The sequence below is a fragment of the Lissotriton vulgaris genome, chromosome 9 (genome assembly GCF_964263255.1).
Source record: "Lissotriton vulgaris chromosome 9, aLisVul1.2, whole genome shotgun sequence".
NCBI lineage: Eukaryota > Metazoa > Chordata > Amphibia > Caudata > Salamandridae > Lissotriton > Lissotriton vulgaris.
Window position 1 is genome coordinate 631766794 of NC_141697.1, and position 19872 is coordinate 631786665.

Consider the following 19872-nt stretch of genomic DNA (forward strand, 5'->3'; position numbering starts at 1 on the left):
TAGTTGTCTTATTAAGAGTGAACACATTCACTGTAGAACACTGTAGACCTAAATGAGCACATAGGATGTAATTCTCACCGCTATACCACACCAAGCTGGAATAAAGATTCTCACTGATACACCACATGGCAACATCAACACTACATGCAGGGCATGACAAAGGCACTTAGTCCGACAAATGATGACACAAACCACACTCATGACGCACTAATGTCAACATAACCTATGCACTATCAAACAAAATTCAGTGGGAGGTTGTGAATTGTACTTCAGTTAAATGATGTTAATTTAACTACAATGCCCATAATGCATTGCGTGTGAAATGTGTACTTAATGCAAAAGTGAAAAGGGACTCACTGTTTGAAATGTTACCTTGATCAAGAGCAAAACGTTTGAAACGCGTAGGTTATCGCAGCTAAGTAATAAACGCTGTTGAAAAGTTCCCCGAGTGGAGTGCCATCATTTTTTAACTTTGTGTGGATATAGAGACGGGATACTGCCTTGATCCCGTTGATGGCACCAGCTCTTGTGTGCTCCCCCTGCGACTAGGCAAGTTGTGTGTGTGTGTGTATATATATATATATATATATATATATATATATATATATATATATATATATATATATATATATATATATATATATATATATATATATATATATATACATATATATATATATATATATATTACCCTGATTCTATTTATCTAGCTATCGCCCTCTATCTATCTATCTATCTATCTATCTATCTATCTATCTATCTATCTATCTATCTATCTATCTATCTATCCTCCAGGAGGCATCACACGTGAAATGGTTACCGCACACCACCTCCGGCGGCAGCAAGCACTCGTGACCATACAGATTGCAATGTGCAATACACGTTTCAAGCGGTAATCCCTTTCTCAATGGCATGCAAAGTGAGGCATCCAGGTAGGTTAAGAACATTTTATTGGAAATTAGAGCCCCGACATTGTGGTAAATGGAGTCCATCTGCCCTAGGCTCACGTTCCGTGTATACCCAAGTGGATCAGGAGCCTCAAAATGTGTAAAGTTATTCACCAGGTTGGGCTAAGGCCAGCGAGTAAGAACTGTGTTGCTCCCAATGTGTCCTCCAGGAGGCATCACACGTGAAATCGTTACCGCACACCACCTCAGGCAGCAGAATTCACAGCAAGCACTCGTGACCATCCAGATTGCAATGTGCCATAGGCGATTCAAGCGGTAAGCGCTTTCTCAATGTCATGCAAAGAGCAAAGTGAGGCATCCAGCTGCATGACATTGTGGTAAATGGAGTCCATCTGCCCTAGGCTCAGGTTCTGTGTATACCCAAGTGGATCAGGAGCCTCAAAATTATTTTATATTGGGAGCAGCACAGTTCTTACTCGCTGGCCTCCGCCCAACTGGGTGAATAATTTTACACATTTTGAGGCTCCTGATCCACTTGGGTATACAAGGAACGTGAGGCTTGGGGGCTTTTTGGCCCCCAAGGTTCCTCTCGAGTAAAGTGGACTTCATCCATCAACCAGTAGTGCGCCAGGTGGTGCGTTTGCAAAGGGGTGTACAAATGGGGCATGGCCTCCGAAGCCCTCTTAGCAATCCCACTGTTTGGGACTTACTTGTGGTAATGAGTTGTAGTTGGCCCCAAGGACGTCCTTTGGGGTCAACCACCCCTCCTATACCCTTGAGTATGTCCCGTACAGCAGGATTGCTATGTTCTGGTAACAAGCCATGCCAACTTTGTCCACCACTCTGCAAACGCACCTCCTGGTGCGCACTTGGGTGGGGGATGAAGTCCCCTTGCTGCTGGGAGTCCTTAGGGACCATCTAGCCTACCTGTTACTTCCAGTAAGTGCCACACAGTGGGATTGCCGAGAGGTGGTCGCAGGCCATGCTCCCTTTCTCCACCACTCTGAAAACGCGCCTCCTGGCGTGCTCTTGTTAGTGAGATGAAGTCCCCTTGTCTTTTTGAGGGTCCCTGGGGGCCACCTAGCCCTCCTGTAACCTACAGTAAGCCCCACAGAGATGGATTGCAATGAGGTGGTCAGAGGCCAGCCCCCCCTTTCTCCACCACTCTGCAAACGCACCTCTTGGCATACTGCTGCTTGGGGGATGAAGTCCACTTTAGTCCTGAGACCCTCAAGACTAAAGTGTACCTCATCCCCTCACCAACAGTGCGCAAAGACGCACGTTTGCAGAGTGGTGCAAAAAGGGGCGTGGCCTTTGGCCACCTTTCAGCATTCCCACTGTGTGGGGCTTACTGGAGATACCAGGGGAACTAGTTGGCCACTAAATCAATCAATCAAAGCATTTGTATAGCGCACTACTCACCCGGAGGGTCTCAAGGCGCTTAGGGGGGGGAGGGTCCGCTACTGCTCGAACAGCCAGGTCTTGAGCTACTTCCTGAAGGCGAGGTGGTCCTGGGTCAGGCGGAGGTGGATCGGGAGTGAGTTCAAGTCTTGGCAGCGAGGTAGGAGAAGGACCTTCCCCCTGTGGTGGCTCTTCGGATGCGGGGGACGGCGGCAAGGGCGTGGCTGGTCGATCGAAGCTGGCGTTTGGGAGCGTATAAGTTGAGGCGGCTGTTGAGGTATCCTGGGCCTTGGTTGTGCAGGGCTTTGTGTGCGAGGAGACTGAAGGTGATTCTCTTGTTGACCGGGAGCCAGTGCAGGTCTCAGGTGTCCGGAGATGTGGTTGCGACGGGGGATGTCCAGGATGAGTCGTGCTGAGGCGTTCTGGATCTGCTGGAGTCTCTTCTGGAGTTTGGCGGTGGTTCCGGCGTAGAGGGAGTTGCCGTAGTCCAGTCGGCTGGTGACGAGGGCCTGGGTGACCGTCTTCCTGGTCTCGGTGGGGATCCACCGGAAGATCTTGCGTAGCATGCATAGGATGTTAACGCACGACGAGGAGACGGCGTTGACTTGTCTGGTCATGGAGAGGGAGGAGTCCAGGATGAAACCCAGGTTGCGTGCGTGGTCTGTTGGTTTGGGTGCGCTGCCTAGGGCGGGGGGCCACCAGGAGTCGTCCCAGGCGGAGGGTGAGGATCCCAGGATAAGGACTTCCGTCTTGTCCGAGTTCAGTTTCAGGCGGCTGTTCTTCATCCATTTGGCTACCTCTTTCATCCCTTCGTGTAGGTTGGCTCTGGCGGTGGTGGGGTCGTTGGTGAGGGAGAGGATCAGCTGGGTCTCGGCGTAGGAGATGATGTTGAGGTTGTGCTGGCGTGCGATGGCTGCGAGGGGACTCATGTAGACGTTGAAGAGGGTTGGGCTGAGCGAGGAGCCTTGAGGAACGCCGCAGATGACTTCGGTGGCTTCTGATCTGAACGGGGGAAGGCGGACTCTGTGTCCTTCCAGCGAGGAAGGAGGTGATCCACTCCAGTGCCATCTCCTGGATTCCGACGTTGCTGAGGCGCTGTACTAGGGTACGGTAGCAGACCGTGTCGAAGGCCGCGGAGAGGTCTAGGAGGATGAGGGCCGCTGTTTCTCCATTGTCGAGCAGGGCTCGGATGTCATCGGTTGCTGCGATCAGGGCGGTCTCGGTGCTATGGTTGGCCCGAAAGCCAGATTGCGAGGGGTCGAGGGATCCGTTCGTCTCGAGGAAGGCGGCCAGCTGCTTGTTGACGGTCTTCTCGATGACTTTTGCGGGGAACGGGAGCAGCGAGATGGGTCGGTAGTTCTTGAGGTCGGTGGGGTCGGCTGAAGGCTTCTTTAGAAGGGTGCTGAGTTCGGCGTGCTTCCAGCTCTCCGGGAAGGTAGCGGTGTTGAAGGAGGTGTTGATGATGTCCCGCAGGTGGGGTGCGATGGCGGCGTCGGCAAGGGTCGGTCGGAGATTCAGAGTGGATGGAGTTCATCGTCCGGATGGTGTCTTCGGTGCTGATCGGGGTCCAGGCGCGGAGGGTGGTGGTGGGGGGCGGCAGTTCCGTTGTGGCGTGCGTCGGTTGAGTGCTGAAGCTGTATGTCCGCGATCTTGTTGTGGAAGTAGGAGGCGAGGGAGTTGCAGAGGTCTTGCGAAGGGGTGATGTCGTTGTTTCCGGCGTTGGGGTTGGAGAGCTCTTTAACGATGTTGAAGAGTTCCTTGCTGTTGTGTGCGTTGTTGTCCAGTCGTTCCTTGAATGCAGTTTTCTTGGTGGTGCGTATCCGTTGGTGGTGTTTTCGGGTGCGATCTTGAGGGCAGTCATGTTGTCCGGTGTTGGGTCTCTGCGCCAGGCATTCTCCAGGGCTCTGCAGTCCTTCTTGGATCTCTTGAGTTCGTCGGTGAACCATGGGGCTTTCTTGCTGCCGGATCTGCTAGGCGGGGTCCTCAGAGGGGCGAGGTCGTCTGCGCAGTCGCTGATCCACTTGGTGAGGTTGGTGGCCGCTTGACTGGGGTTCGTTGCGCTGGTGGGTGGGTTCTTGCTCAGGGAAGACGTGAGCTGGTCAGCTGAGATCTTGTTCCAGCTTCTGCGTGGGACCTGTTGCTGTTGGTGGTGGATCGTGGTCCTTCTGAAGCTGAAGTGGACGCAGCTGTGGTCCGTCCAGTGGAGTCCAGTGGCGTGGCTGAAGGCGATGTCCTTGCTGGATGAGAAGACGGGGTCGAGTGTGTGTCCGGCGTAGTGGGTGGGGGTGGTCACCAGTTGCTTGAGTCCGAGGTTAGCGAGGTTGTCCAGCAGGGTGGTGGTGTTGCGGTCGTTGTTGTTTTCCAGGTGGAAGTTGAGGTCCCCGAGCAGGATGTAGTCAGCGGAGGGGAGGGCGTGCGGGCTGACTAAGTTGGCGATGTCCTCGCTGAATTGTGTGCGTGGTCCCGGGGGTCTGTAGATGAGGGTGCCTCTGAGGGTGGTCTTGGGGTTGATGTGGATCTGGAAGTGCAGGTGCTCAGCGGGTGCGAGGGTGTCGTCGGTGTTGGTCGTGATGCGGATGGAGTTCCTGTGGATGATGGCGATGCCTCCCCCTGTCTGGTTGACGCGGTCCCTTCGGATGATCTTGTAGCCGTCCGGGATGGCGATGGCGATGTCGGGCGCTGAGGAGGCTTTCATCCAGGTTTCCGTGATGTAGGCGACGTCTGGGGCTGTGTTGTCGAGCAGGTTCCAGAGCTCGACGGCGTGTCTGTGGATGGAGCGGGTGTTGAGCAGGATGCACTTCAGGTAGCTGCTGCTGTTGTTGCTCGTCGAGGTCTTGGGCACTGCTGGAGTGGTGCAGGATCGGATGCAGGTGAACTTGCAGGAGTTGCAGCAGAAGGGTCCGTGGGTGTGTCTCGGGGTGGCTCGGTAGCAGCCCGGGAATCGGCCGGCGTTGAGTTGAGTTCGGTGGAGTCGTAGGTCCGGCGTGTGGGCTGGCGGCTGCGGGGGCCAGGGGGTCTGTCGCTGGGCGCGGTCCAGGCGCGGACGGGCGCAGACGGGCTTACCTTTGGCGCACAATCGGCGCCCGCTGCGTGTACGCCCGGTTGCCATATATGGCGAAGTGGGAGGGAGGGAGGAGCTGGGAGACGGGAGCGGGGAGGGTACAGAAAGAAAAGGGGGCGTGGCAGCGAGTACGGCAGCGAGTACGGCGGCGGGAAGCGGGGAGCGGGGCGGGGGGCACAGGGGCGCAAGGAAAACAACAGCAGGGGAAAAAGGTACAAAATACAATCACGAAAATACACTGAGGGCACTGGAGATAAGAAACAAAAGACAACAGAATTACGTGATAGCAGTCAGGCAGAGGATGCGATCCCGCTAGGGCAGCGGGGGGCGGGTCGTGGCGGCAGGCTCAGCGAGGCTGAGTGCAGCAGCGGGAGGAGGGCACACGCAGCAGCTGGTGGCCGTGCGGTGCGGGGGTGTCCTGGGAGCAGGTCACTAAGGACGGTCAACAACAAAGGGACATCATCCCCAACCAAGAGCGTTCCAGGAGGCATGTTTGCAGAGGAGTGGAGAAAGGGGGCGAGGACTCCGGCGACTTGCCAGCTTTGCGTTTTTTTTTTTAATTTAGTAAAGGGGGCTGTGTGGCCCACCTTCCCTTGGCGCTTTAGGGCCCTGGGGACCCTATCCCACGGGGCCTGTTCCATGTTTTTATTTATATGATGCTGATTTCTGCCCCTGGAACCAAATCACCTGGGGCTAGGCCTATGTTGAAATTATTATTCATAAACGGAAGGGGGACTGTGCAACCCCCTCTCTAGTCAGATTTCAGCCAGGACCCCATCCCCGTGGGCCCGGCCAATTTTTTTATGACTTTTTTTTTTTTTAAGGAAGGGGGGCCGAGTGGCCAGCCTCCCCCAGATCAATTTTTGGCCCGGTGACCGCATCCCCTGAGAACAGGCCTTATCCTTTTTTGCTACAAATTTTTTTAAATAAATGGGTACTGGAGCCAGCAGCCCCTCTTCCATCTATATTGTAGTCCCTGGGAGATGGTGGTCCCTGGGGCTGGTGGTCCTTAACGGATCCCCGCATTTACTTAATTTGTGCCCCAGGGAGGTGGCGCTCCCTGGGGCAGGAGGGGTGTCCCTGTGGCCCCCCACATTTACCATAATTGGACCCCGGGAGATGGTGGTCCCCGGGGGCGTGTAGGGGGGCAGGAACCCCTGCCACGCATTTATTTCGACAACAGAGCCTCGGGGAGGTGGCGTGTCCTGGGTGTCATAGCAAACTGCAATGTTTGTGGGCGGGTACCCTGGGGCATTTGCTAGAGCCAGCCCTTGTGGGTAGGGGTCCCCATGGCCATAAATGGCTTGTGGAGGGTGGCCGCTCAGGCCCTTTAACTTCAAATCAGATTGTAGTCCCAGGGAGATGGTGGTCCCTGGGGCTGGTGGTCCTCAACGGATCCCCGCCTTTACTTTGTGCCCCGGGGAGGTGGGGCTAATCGGGGCTGTGGGGGGCTATGTGGCCCCGTATTTAAAATACATAGCCCTGAGGATGTGGCAGTCCCCGGGGCTGCGGGGACCCTCGCGGGCCCAGCATCTATTTTAATCATTGCCCCTGGGACTAGGCCCACCTGGGGGCTTAAAGAAAACAATGCACAGGAGCCAGTTCTTCGTTTAAAAAAACCCAAAATTTCTGCTGGAACCAACACGAATCCCGCAGAATTTTTTGTAGTTTTTTTAAATGCTTTTTTTGGAGCCCCCTGAGCAGGCCTAGGGGGTCAGGGTGTTTCTACCCTAACCCTAATTTTAAATGTTTTGTGACCATTTTTCTTGTCACACTGTTCATCATCATCATTCAATCTTTATTTCGGCCATGTAGCCATAAAAGATATACAACAACAGTAAAACATGTACAACCATGATAAAATCCACACATTAACAAAACGGCACATGCTATACACTATAAAATCATTCCTGTAAGTTAAAATTACCAGAATTACATTTTAAAAGATTTGGGATTAACTCGGGGCCTGTGATTTCAGAATGCGAGTGCGGGTATGCCAGACGTTGGTGAGGAATTTTGCCAGCACAAACACGGTTCGACTCGAAACATCGGTTTTCAGGATTCTATACATTGGCAAGTACTCCCTACAACCAGAGTTCTTAATAAGTGGTAAGAGCCAGTACTTCCTAACTTTCATATAGGTTGGACAAAACAGGGCCACATGTAGATCACTCTCCTCCACATAGGAGCATGTCGGACACTGCTTAGAAGAGGACGGGGTAGTCCAGGAGGTGGTAAAAGATCGGAAGCGCAATGTTCCATATCTCCATTGGAGAAACAGCTTCCTGGCCAACACGGGGGACATGGCGTCCAAAACCCTTTCCAGCCTATATGAGTCCTTGCTCAGCATGAATGCAGATGTTAGAGATCCCTCCCGCTGGCCATCCATGGCAGATGATAGTTTCTGGTCGTGGTAGACCTTGACCAAAGTTCTGCGTGGGATGTTTAATGAGGCGTTTGCAGGGTCGGACCAGAGATCAGGAAACCCCAATGTTGTGCATGATTTTTGGATATATTTTACCCAGGGGATTTGTGAAGCTTTAGGATGAGTTAGAAGCTCACTCAGTTCCGCCCTATAGGCAGATAGTTCTTCACTACTCCACAGTCTTCGCCAGAAGACTATGGGTCTGAGACCTATTTCATCAGCTATTGGTCTTAGTCCCAGATCCAGCCTCGGATGAAGGAGCGGGGTGCTGGCCGGAAGCGCAACTATCTGTCTAATGAAATTGTTCTCAGTTGCCGACAGACTACGAGTTGGTGTGACCCCACAATTCCGCCCCATACATAGTGGCGCCCCTGGCCTGTGCTTTATAAATCTGTACGAGCGGTCCCAAAGGTCGATATGTCGAACTCTTCATCAACCGCACAATGCCCCCAGTGGTCTGCACTAATTTGAGGTTAGCTCTAGTCTGATGTGGCCCCCATGACATGGTCTCATTCAAGGTTACACCTAGATATTCGAAGGTGGAGACTCTCTCTAACCTTGTCGCTCCCACTGTTCAACTGAGTAACAAGATTGCTGCCATCACTTCCTAGTTTGAAGTGTTGGAATCCAACCAGATCGCAGGCTATAGATCAGGAGGGTTTGCGGATCCTCCATGGCCATATTTGTATATCTGAGAAATCTTTACATTTCTCAGAAACTACTGAACGATTTACACCATTTAACAAAATGAGTGCACTCTTAACCAAGAGCTACCTTTCTGCCAAATTTGGTGTAATTCCATTCAGCAGTTCGGGCTGAAGCTGCGTCAACAGTTTTGTATGGAAATTAACATTGAGAACTCGTTTTGGGACCCCCCAGTTGACGAATCACTGCAAAACGTTCAACAGTTTCTGAGTTTAGTAGTAGTAAAGTTGAGAAAAATCCTAATTTTAAGACTTTCGGTATTCACAGAAGGCATTTAGGAGTGCTAAAGTTAGGAATCCTAACTTTACTACTACTAAATTGAGAAAATCCTAATTTTAAGACTATCGGTATTCACAGAAGGCATTTTGGAGTCACAGAAGTTAGGAGTCCTAACTTTAGGAATACCAAAATGATAGTAAGTTTAGGATTTTGTCTTAAGTTAGTTCTGTGAATCGGGCCCATATATTTTATTACCAAGCTGCACAAGGACCCCCTCAAACCTCCTGGCAGACCTATAATTTCTGCCCGTAACAGCTTGACAGAAAGAACATCACAATATTGTGACTACTTTCTGCAAGAACATGTTAGAGGTTTGCCTTATCTTAGAGACACCAGGGATTTTCTTTTAAAAATCGAGGATTTCATCTGGCAAAAAGATTACTTACTAATGACAATGGACATTACAACACTATATACTAGTATAAATCATAAAGACGGAACAAGAGCTGTTCAACATTAACTTAACAGAATGCCTATAGAACAAGAACAACACATCAAAATGTTGATAACTATGATTGAATACTGTTTAAATAACATTTTTTTTATTTCAAAGTGCATAGTTTCAATATCTATGTGGGGTAGCTATGGGGGCCAGCTTCTCCCCCGGCTATGCCTGCCTCCACATGGGCTGGTGGGAGGAGCTGGTCCTACAGAAGAACTTTGGACATATACTACAGAAAAAAGAAACTCTTGTTGAGATTTATGGACGACCTGTTTGTAATTTGGCATGGAACTGTTGATGAAGCAAAAGAGTTTGTTAATAATTTGCATGTAAATGAGCCTAATTTGGAGTTCGCGGTGCAGATCGTTCCTGAGAAAGTAATATTTCTAGATGTTGAGGTGTATATTAAAGAAGGGGTGATGGAAACCAAGGCACACAGAAAACCAACGTCAGGGAACTCTGTTTTACACGCCTTCAGTTCCCACCCACAACACCTTTTCCAGAGTATCCCCTATGGGGAAATAAGGTTAAACAGAATTTGTAGTAACCCTCAAAATCTACACACAGTGCAGCAGAACAGTAAAGACGAGTTTTTACAGTGGGGTTACTCAAAAAGAAGCATTGAGACTGCAATGAATGAGTATGAAACTCACTAGTGCGGAGCTATTAATAGCAAAACCATTGACAGTTGCCACCCCAAATGCAAATAGAGGGACACAAAGCTTCATCAAAGAAGCTGATACCTTCTGGATTATTCTGGGATATAGCAAACAGGAAAAAGAGATATACCAAATCATTAAGAGAAATTGGCCTATCTTAATTAACAATCCTGTGAAAAGCCACTTGTTGCCCAGAAAACAGACATTAACATTCAGTAGAGCACCTTCTATGAAGGATGAACTTGTGCAAAATAATCCGATTAGGCCTGCCAAGTTGGTATAAGAAAAACATCATATACTACCCCTTTTACTGTAAAAGAAAAATCATCAACAAAGCTTTAACCTGCAAGACGTACCATGTGGTGTACGTTCTTGAGTGCCCCTGTGGCTTGAGATATGTGGGAAGTACCAAGCTACAAGGGCACACAATAATTTTGCAACACATTCGGGCCATAAAAAAGATTAGACCTACCAGTGAGGGAGCTTGGAGGCATCCAGCCTCGGGAGATCCGGAGCCTCAAAACCTTCTGCACTGGCGCCACGTGCCCCGGCGTGCCTCTCCCTCCACCCATCTGCTGCCAGTCCACTCTTGAGGACCGCTTTTCCCTCCCTGCCGCCACTGTTGACTCAGCCGTCCCAGGAGGCCCGCTGGCTGGACTCTTGGGGCGCAACATGTTTGCCTCGACCAGCGTGGCCCTGCGGGCCCTTAACACCTTGTGTGTATTGGCAAGGGACTCCTCTTGTCTGTGAGACTCGGCTGAATCTCTGGGTTGCGTGGCTTCCCAGGAGACTGTTCAGTTGGACTTACGGCATCATGCTTTGGATGGCCAGGAGCTAGCGACGTTTATTCTCTGCTCCGCTCTGGATATCTCAGAGGTGCTGGGCCAGACTATGGCTTCCTCAGTAGCCCTCCATCGCCATGCTTTGCTTCGGGACGGCGTGTCCCTGAGAATATTCTGGATCGGCTCATTGATCTTCCGTTTGATGGCAGCCTGTTGTTCCATGCTCCAACAGACTCTGCCATCCAGAGGTTCCTAGCGGGGCTCCGTCCTCCCCCACCTCCTACTCCTCCTCCTCCCCCTTATTCTCCTCCTCCTCCTTCCCCTCCTCCTCCTTCCCCTCCTCAGTGACTGCTGAACTGAGCTGAGTTTGGGCCTTTTGGATGGCCTTACTGTAGGTGGTATTTGCTGGCCATTGAGTCCTCCTTGCTGGGCCTTTTCATTGTTGGCTGCTGGACGGCCCATGTTGCCTGTGTGTGTGTTTTTGCTGGAACTGTTGCACAGACTTGGCCCCGGAATTAGGCCTTCTGTTTTTCTTTGGGCTGATGTCAAGCCTTCTGCAGGGTTGTTTTTTCCTGTGACACTTTTGGTTTCTCCTCTGCTGCGAAAGTTCTTCCAAAGAGGGTTCCCGTGTTCTTACCGTACCCTATGTGGGGTAGTGGTAGCTATTATATATCTTTGCTCTGCTGGGGAGTGCTGTATGCCTTTGAGTGCCTGTTCTCCATGGCGTTTCTGTATGTTGCTATTGCTTCAAGTGGTTGTGTGCCCAGCCCTTGTAGTGGTAGGTCCGGCCATTCCTCTCCTTCCTGCTCTTGTGCTGAGAGCTGGGTTGCTTCAGTGTCCTTCATGCTTCTGGCGGCTTATGGTTATAGCTGCTGTTCTGGCTGGCCTATGCCTTCCCTCTGGGTGGGCTCGCCTCTTCCTTGGCAGCTCGGTTGCCCTGGGGGTGGAGGGGGGTGTTTCGTCCTCTCCGGCCTTGTCCTTAGTTCCTCTGTTGTGAGTTTATGGGCCTCCACTCTTCCTTCATCCTCCTACATCCCTTCTGGGACTGCTGGCGTTTGACTTGTGAGGGTCTTCCTGCCTGGTAGGGATGAGGTTGCCTCCCTGGTCTACAGGGCTGGTCCCCTGTGGGCCTCCTGTCCTGTCTAGACTGGTGGGGTCCATTTGCAGACCCTCCTTCCCCGTGGGTATTGCTAGGGTATCTATTCTACGTGAACAAATCTGCGGCTAGTAATCTCTATCAGATGTACGAGTTACTTACCTTCGGTAACAGTGTATCTGGTAGATTATAGCCGCAGATTCCTTCACGGCCCACCCTTCCTCCCCGTTCTGCGTGGACGCCTGAGTTGGTCCTTGGTACTCTCCTCCCAGTGGGGGGCTATGTCCTCTGTGAATACCTTATTTTGCTCTTGACGGTGGCTCTGTCTGGTTGCTGTTCTTCCCTCCTATTTGGTTCTGGGAAGGTGGGGTTTCTGGTGTTTCTATGCCTCGCTGCTATGGCTGCTCCAGGTCGGGAGGTTTCCTCCGATCTTTCCCTTCCTCCCTTCCTCTTTCTGCTAGGGCCTGGCCCCTCTGCCACCTCTGGGTTGGGGGCTTTATGGTCATGGCTCACCCTTGTTTCTTGGGGGGTGGATGCCTTCTAGGCTGGGGTGGGTGGAGGTTGGTTGTTATCCAGTATTTGGGTGTCTTTCATAGATTCACATGCCTGAATCATTCCCCGTCGTCGAGACGGGAGCCTCTGGTATATAAAAAAGTAATGTCCTAAGACATACATATAAAAGAATAGGCCTAAGGGTCTCACCTTAGTGTCCTATCTAGGTCCTTATGCAGGAAGGACCAAACAGAGTAGGCCCAAGGGTCCCACCTTGGTAGCCTATCTGTGTCTTTTTGTAAAAAGGACCAAAGTAAAGAGAAACAACCAATCAGCTACTACCTCCTTCCAGAACCTTCCTGTCAGGAGCCTCCGTCTCTCAGATTTTCTACCGCACGTTGTGCTAGGGAGTCTCCACCTGAGTTCTCCTCAGGAAACTTATTCTTTTCATCAAAACTCGATATTTTCACAACTTCTTTGTCATGGCTGATGGCCAGAAAAAAGGACTATTTCGAGCCTGTACCTCATGTGGCAAAAAGAGGCTGCACATGGAAGATAAACATGAGACCTGTTTATACTGCCTCTACCCCCAACACCAGGCCAAGGACTGCAGAATATGTAGGACATTCTCACATAAAACCCAGAAGGACCGGGAAGGACGTCTTCTGATATGGCTGAACAGGCTTAAGAACAAACCTGAGAGCGACCTGGTTTCAGAAGGTGAGAGCATGTCTGGCGCCTCGCAGTTCTCCTTGAAGAGGCCTAGGGTTTCCTCTCCTGGCCCCTCAGACACCCCTCCTAAGAAGGCCAGAAAGTCTTCAGAGGGCAAGCCACCTGTGTTTGACAAGGACCTTCCTGTCCCCAGGAAGCAGCCGCTGATTCCGAAAACGACAACGTCGATGGCCTCCTCAGCGCTGAAAACCTTCTCTACGTCGACGACAACAGTGTCGACGACGACGGCCTCGTCGACTAGAACGACTCCTTCATCGTCGACGAGTAGACCGGTGCCATCTACTGTTCCCCCGACGACTAGGACTACGTCGTCGACAACGCGGTCGACGCCGAAGACATCGACGACACCGTCGACGAAAGCCACAACGTCGACGAAGCCTCCTTCGTCGACGAGGAGCACCCTGTCGACGGCGATGAAGCCGTCGACGACGGAAAAGTTGTCGTCGGCAAGAACAACGTCGACGAGGGCATCGACGACGGACATACCGTCGACGAAGAGTAAAATTCCGCCGACGACGGAAAGCTCTTTGGTGGCACCGTCGACACAGGCGTCAACGGCAACTAGTACCTGGAAGGAGTCTGAGCTGCTCTCACATGCTATGGATGCCCAGACGTCCCATGTCACGATCAAGATTACTAAAAAGCCAATCACACCGGACATGACATCACCTAGTAAGGTGCAACAACTAACACCATCCTGCTTCTTACAAGACCAGGAACTGGATGAGGAACTGTTTACCCAGGCCACTAGCCCTTCGGAACTGGTGCTTAAGTGCCAGAGTACAGATGAGGAACAAGATGTTGAGGAATATGTGGATCAAACTGTCCATACTCGGGTACACACACAAGTGACACCAATGGTGTGCCTGCCAGCATCCATAGTTTCGGACCTACAATTCCTCATCAAAGACTATAAAGACCGGTTTCCAGAAAAAACCACTCCTGTTGCTCCTCCAGCTCCGCAGGTACCTGCTCCTGTACCACGACATAAGCCCCCTCCGCTGGTACTTCCTAGAACTCAGGATCCAGCACAAGACACCATCTCGTCCGACGACGATGAGAGAGACCATGAAGAGGGGGAAGTCCGCGATGATGACTCAGACCCTGACGCAGACCAGGACTATGTCACTCACTCTCCGGCCTCTCCAGAGCCACAGTCTTCGGAGTCTCCACCCGCAGACATTGGTGGCTTCCATAACCTCATTAAGAGGGCAGCCAAAAGGTTCCATATGTCCATGGAAACACAGGAGACTGAATGTTTCCTCTATGATTTTAAGGAACCTGCGAAAAAGACAACAAGATCGATCCCGATTATTGACTACCTATTGAAACAGGGCAAACAACTCATGCAGGCGCCAGCTTCTCTGCAAGTAATAGTGCCCAGGCTTGACAAAAAATACAAAGCTACATCTTCGGCACCAGCATGCCTCACGGGTCACCCCAAGGCGGACTCCGTGGTTACTCAAGCAGCGCAGAAGAATTCACGCAACCCTGCGTCTCCCTTATCAACACCACCCGATAAAGAAGGCAGGAAGCTGGATGCCATCGGAAAACGCTTTTCCACCACGTCTGCAACGACGGTGAAGATCGCAAATTCTATTGCACTCCTGGGCCGCTACAACCGTCAGCTCTGGGTGGACATCGCGCCCTACCTCGCTAACCTGCCAGAGGATTTGAAAGAGGAGGCACACTCGCTACTCCTAGAGGGCCAAACATCGGCTTCTGAATTGATTGACTGTGCCATCGACGTAGCCATGACTGGCTTCAGACAGCTGGCGGGCGCCGCTGTTCTAAGACGTCAGGGTTGACTTAAGGCCACCTCCTTCCGCCAGGAAGTTCAAACTAAAATAATTGATATGCCGTATGATGGCGAACATCTTTTTGGCGAAAAGATCGATGAAGCCCTCACCACAATCAAAAAGGACACCGATACAGCCAGAGCTCTGGGAACTCTACAATCTAGAAATCAGTCCTTTCGTGGCAACAGAGGGAGAGGACAATCTACGTACAGAGGTTCCTACCAAAATAGGTCCTCCTACTCGTACTCCCAGGGCAAGACACAGTTCCAACAGCGTCAAAACCAGACGGGACGTCAAACTTCCTACAACAAATCGACCTACAGGGGAAAAAACCAGAAGAGACCTGCTGGCAATCGCCAATGACTCTTCCCATTGGCCAGCCCTTCCACCATCACATTCTTTAAGACTTGGAGGAAAACTCTCCTTCTTCCTGCAGAATTGGCGACAAATAACGACGGACCGGTGGGTTTTACAACTTCTCCAATTCGGTCACTCACTGGAATTTCTTTCAAATCCCCCAACAACAACACCACCAGCCAAGCGGCCTCACAGACACCTACGGCTGCTTCATCAGGAAATAGCTTCCATGCTTCAAAAGGGCGCAATAGAAAAAGTTCCACACGCCCAAAAGGGGGAAGGATTCTACTCCCACTTCTTCCTAATTCACAAAAAAGGCAAGAAATGGAGACCGATCCTCGACCTGAGAGCGCTCAATGTATTCCTAAAGAAACAGTCGTTCCGTATGGTCACACTACAAGAGATCCTGGGACTCCTGGAAGAAGGCGACTACATGACGTCACTAGATCTGCAGGATGCCTACTATCACATCCCTATCCTCAAAGGACACAGGAAGTACCTCAGGTTCGCAGTAGCAGGAACCCACTACCAATTCAGTGTTCTCCCGTTTGGCCTCAAATCTGCCCCAAGGATATTTACAAAATACCTCTCTCCTGTGACAGCCTTCCTTCGTCAACAGGGACACCAGGTTTTCCCATACCTGGACGACTGGCTGGTAAAGGCCCCGTCGGCAACAGCCGCAGTCGCGTCTTCCAGCGCCTCTCTGCATCTTTTCCGCCAACTAGGCCTGACTCTCAACAGAGAGAAGTCATCATTGAAACCAAGCAAAGTCATCACTTTCCTTGGAGCGACCCTGGACACGGAACGCGCGAGAGCCTTTCCCTCGCACGAGAGAAAAACGAAACTTCTCTCCTTATCCACGTTAGTGGCATCCAAAAAGACTCTGACTGTCCGTACCTTCAAGTCGCTCCTCGGCATGATGTCTTCATGCATTCTGCTCATTCCACACTGCCGTCTCAAAATGCGCCCCCTTCAGGAAGAACTGACAAGACAGTGGACACAAGCTGCGGGATCATTCGAAGACCGCATACGAGTCACACGATCTATAGTCAACCATCTACAATGGTGGAGGTCAACCAAACACCTGTCGCAGGGACTGCCGTTCCTGCTTCCGGCGCAACCACATGTAGTCACAACGGACGCATCCCTAGAGGGCTGGGGGGTGGTCCTGCAAGAACTACAGATCAACGGCAAATGGACGCCGCAGGAATTCAAACTCCATATCAACATTCTGGAGCTAAGAGCAGTCTTTCTGGCGCTCCAATCTTTCCTCCCACGCATCCGAAACTCCCCAGTGCTCGTCCGGACAGACAACACCACGACGATGCACTACCTCAACAAACAGGGAGGGACGCGTTCGCTTTCACTCTCTCAAGAATCTCAGAGAGTCTGGAATTGGCTCCTCAAGCATGGAATAACCCTCAAGGCCGAATACGTTCCGGGCAAAGACAACGTCCTGGCGGACGCCCTGAGCAGGGAACAGTCTCTATCCCACGAGTGGGAACTGGACATGGAGGCGCTGAAGTACATCTTTGCGGAGTGGGGAACCCCGCAGATAGACCTCTTTGCCACCAGGGAGAACGCCAAATGCCCAAGCTTTGCAAGCAAGCTTCCCCAACCAGGAACACTAGGGAATGCATTTTCCATAGCTTGGCGGAACGTGTTTGCTTACGCCTTTCCGCCATTTCCACTGAAACCCAGGGTCATCAGGAAGATCAAGTCGGAGCCCTGCACCCTGATCCTCATCACCCCATCCTGGCCGAGGCAGCATTGGTACACGGAACTGCATCGCCTGTCTATCCAACCACCTCTTCGCCTACACAGTCATCCGGCCCCGCTCACAATGTCCCAAGGACAGGTTCTCCACCCGAACCTGGGCCCTCTGAAGTTATCAGCCTGGCTCCTGAATACCGCGAATTCAGCCACCTGAACATTCCGCAGGAGTGTAGAGATGTCCTCGCTAAAGCTAGAGCTGACAGCACTAAAAAGACCTATTCTCTTAAATGGAAGCGCTTCTGTGTCTGGTGTGCGACAGAAGGCCTACACCCTTTCCATGTCACCCCACAGCAACTGCTACCATATCTGCTGCATCTGGCGCAGTCAGGACTTGCACATGCGTCCATCAAGGTACACCTAGCAGCAATATCCAGGTTCACAAGAACTTCTAAGGGTCCTTCCCTGTGGGCGGACAGGCTTATCAAACAATTCCTGAAAGGCCTATTCAGGTCCTTTCCAAGGCCAAAACCTATCCCTCCGTCGTGGCACCTCAACGTGGTCCTTCACCAACTGATGAAGCATCCCTTTGAGCCTATCCACAAAACGGATATCAAATTCCTTTCATGGAAGACGGCCCTCCTCCTGGCCCTAACCTCAGCCAGAAGGGTTGGTGAATTGCAAGCTCTCTCCATCCAAGACCCTTTTTTACAATTCAGAGACGACAGTCATCCTGCGCACTAACCCACGATTCATACCCAAAGTCCCCTCGGACTTCCACCTTAATGAGCCAGTGGTTCTAAAATCGTTCTTTCCAAACCCAACTACCTCGGCTGAAAGAACGCTGCATTCATTAGATCTGAAGAGATGCCTCAAATTCTACATCGACAGAACAAGACAATTCAGAAAATCATCCCAACTCTTTGTTGCATTCAGCAGACCAAGGAAGGGCATGCCCCTGACGAAACAAAGTATATCAAGGTGGATCTCTTCAGCGATAACTTTCTGCCATGACAAGGCTGGGCGGCCTTTGGACTTGCGGGTCAAAGCCCATTCCACGAGAGCCACGTCCACGGCACTGTTTGCTGGAGTGCCACTCCTGGACATCTGTAGAGCGGCGACCTGGAAGTCCCCGCATACCTTCACCAGGCACTACTGCTTGGATGCTGAGCTGACGAAAGATGCAGCAGTGGGCAGAGCAGTGCTTCGCCATCTATTCCAGTGAGGTGAGCCTTCTTGCTTCCCACCATCCTTGACTGGTATGCACATCTTTATTACCAGATACTACATGACATTGTATGTTGTTGATTTACAGTCGCAGATATGTACTATCTGCAGACTTATATATGCTGTACCAACACAGAATGTGCATATTGTATTGCTTGCTACTCTGATTCAGGCATGTGAATCTATGAAAGACACCTAAATACTGGATAAGAAATGCGTTACTTACCTGTAACTGCAGTTATCCAGTATTAGTGTCTTTCATAGATTCACATGCACCCTCCCGCCTCCCCTGGAAGGACTCACCAATCTCTCGAACAAGTTTACGCCTAACTAGCTTGGTACGTACGAAAATCTGAGAGACTGAGGCTCCTGACAGGAAGGTTCTGGAAGGAGGTAGTAGCTGATTGGTTGTTTCTCTTTACTTTGGTCCTTTTTACAAAAGGACACAGATAGGCTACCAAGGTGGGACCCTTGGGCCTACTCTGTTTGGTCCTTCCTGCATAAGGACCTAGATAGGACACGAAGGTGAGACCCTTAGGCCTATTCTTTTATATGTATGTCTTAGGACATTACTTTTTTATATACCGGAGGCTCCCGTCTCGACGACGGGGAATGATTCAGGCATGTGAATCTATGAAAGACACTAATACTGGATAACTGCAGTTACAGGTAAGTAACGCATTTCTTCCTGCCTGTTGGGACGGTCCCCTTCCTTGTTTCCGGGGGTGGTTGTAGGCCTGCTATGTGTGACATGACTTTACACAGGTTCCTTGTTTCCGGGGCAGAGGTGGGGGGATTGCTGTCTATGTATTGGTTGGGTGGCCGCTCAGGGCTCTGCTCTGTTCTTCTCCTCTTTGCCCTTGGGCACTGCGGTGTTGCTCTGTTTCTATAGGGTTTCTTTTTTGTATGCTCTTTCGCACACTGTTCCCATGCTCCCATAGTTTATTTGGTGGCTCCGCATTGTGGTGCGGAAACGTTCTCTGAAGAAAACTGACGTAGGCGCGCCGGGGTGAAGCTTATGTGACCTCGCTGACGTCACGTACGCGGAGGACACCTGGGCGGAGTCGTGTGATGTCGCCCCACCCCGGCCTGCAGGGATGCTGTGGCAAAAAGTTTCCGGATCCAGTCTCACGCCTGGGGATAATTCTACGTAAAGGAATCTGCGGCTAGAATAGTCTCTACCAGATACACTGTTATCGGAGGTAATTAACTCGTACAACAGCTGCTGTGAAGAGCGTAACTTTTTTTGTTCTTTTGGTCCCTTATCAAAGCTATGTGTCTATAGAAGTGTCATAGCTCTTTGGGTGGATTGACTTGTTTCCAGAGTTGATAGGCTCGAGAATAGAATGTTGAACTTTTTTTCTTTAAGACCTAGGTTTTCCTGGAACCAAATTATCAGCTCTTTAAAATAGTCATGATTTTGAAGTTCGAGCCAGGAGATATGTGGTTCAAGTATCTGTTTTGCTCGAAGTCGGGCTGTCTGAAGTTTATGATGCAACAACATATTCACTTGTGACTTTACCTTTCAGGAAGGTCAAGACTCTGGGAGAAGATGAACTCTGGCTGGATGACACTGTGGCTTGGATTGAGAGGAGTCGGAAGATCCAGGGTGAGAGGGATATGGCTGAGAGAAGGGTGAGCAATGGCAAAATAATTTCCATTTTTGATTGCTAGAGGCAGTCTAGGTTTATACTCCCTTTCTTCAAAAGGTGATCCTTTCCTTTAAAATGTACTTCAATTAAAAATTAACTTTAACACTTATATTAGAATATAAACATATAACTCTGAATTTTA

The 19872-nt window shown here is 50.9% G+C and overlaps 1 protein-coding gene across 1 annotated transcript in view; it reads left to right on the plus strand.

The window, feature by feature from the left end:
* SART1 (spliceosome associated factor 1, recruiter of U4/U6.U5 tri-snRNP) overlaps positions 1 to 19872 on the plus strand; it is a 598340-nt gene that overhangs the window by 186301 nt on the left and 392167 nt on the right. The window contains exon 5 of the mRNA XM_086938291.1: positions 19608 to 19713. Within this exon, the coding sequence (XP_086794417.1) occupies positions 19608 to 19713 (106 nt within the window). The remainder of the gene's footprint in view (positions 1 to 19607; positions 19714 to 19872) is intronic.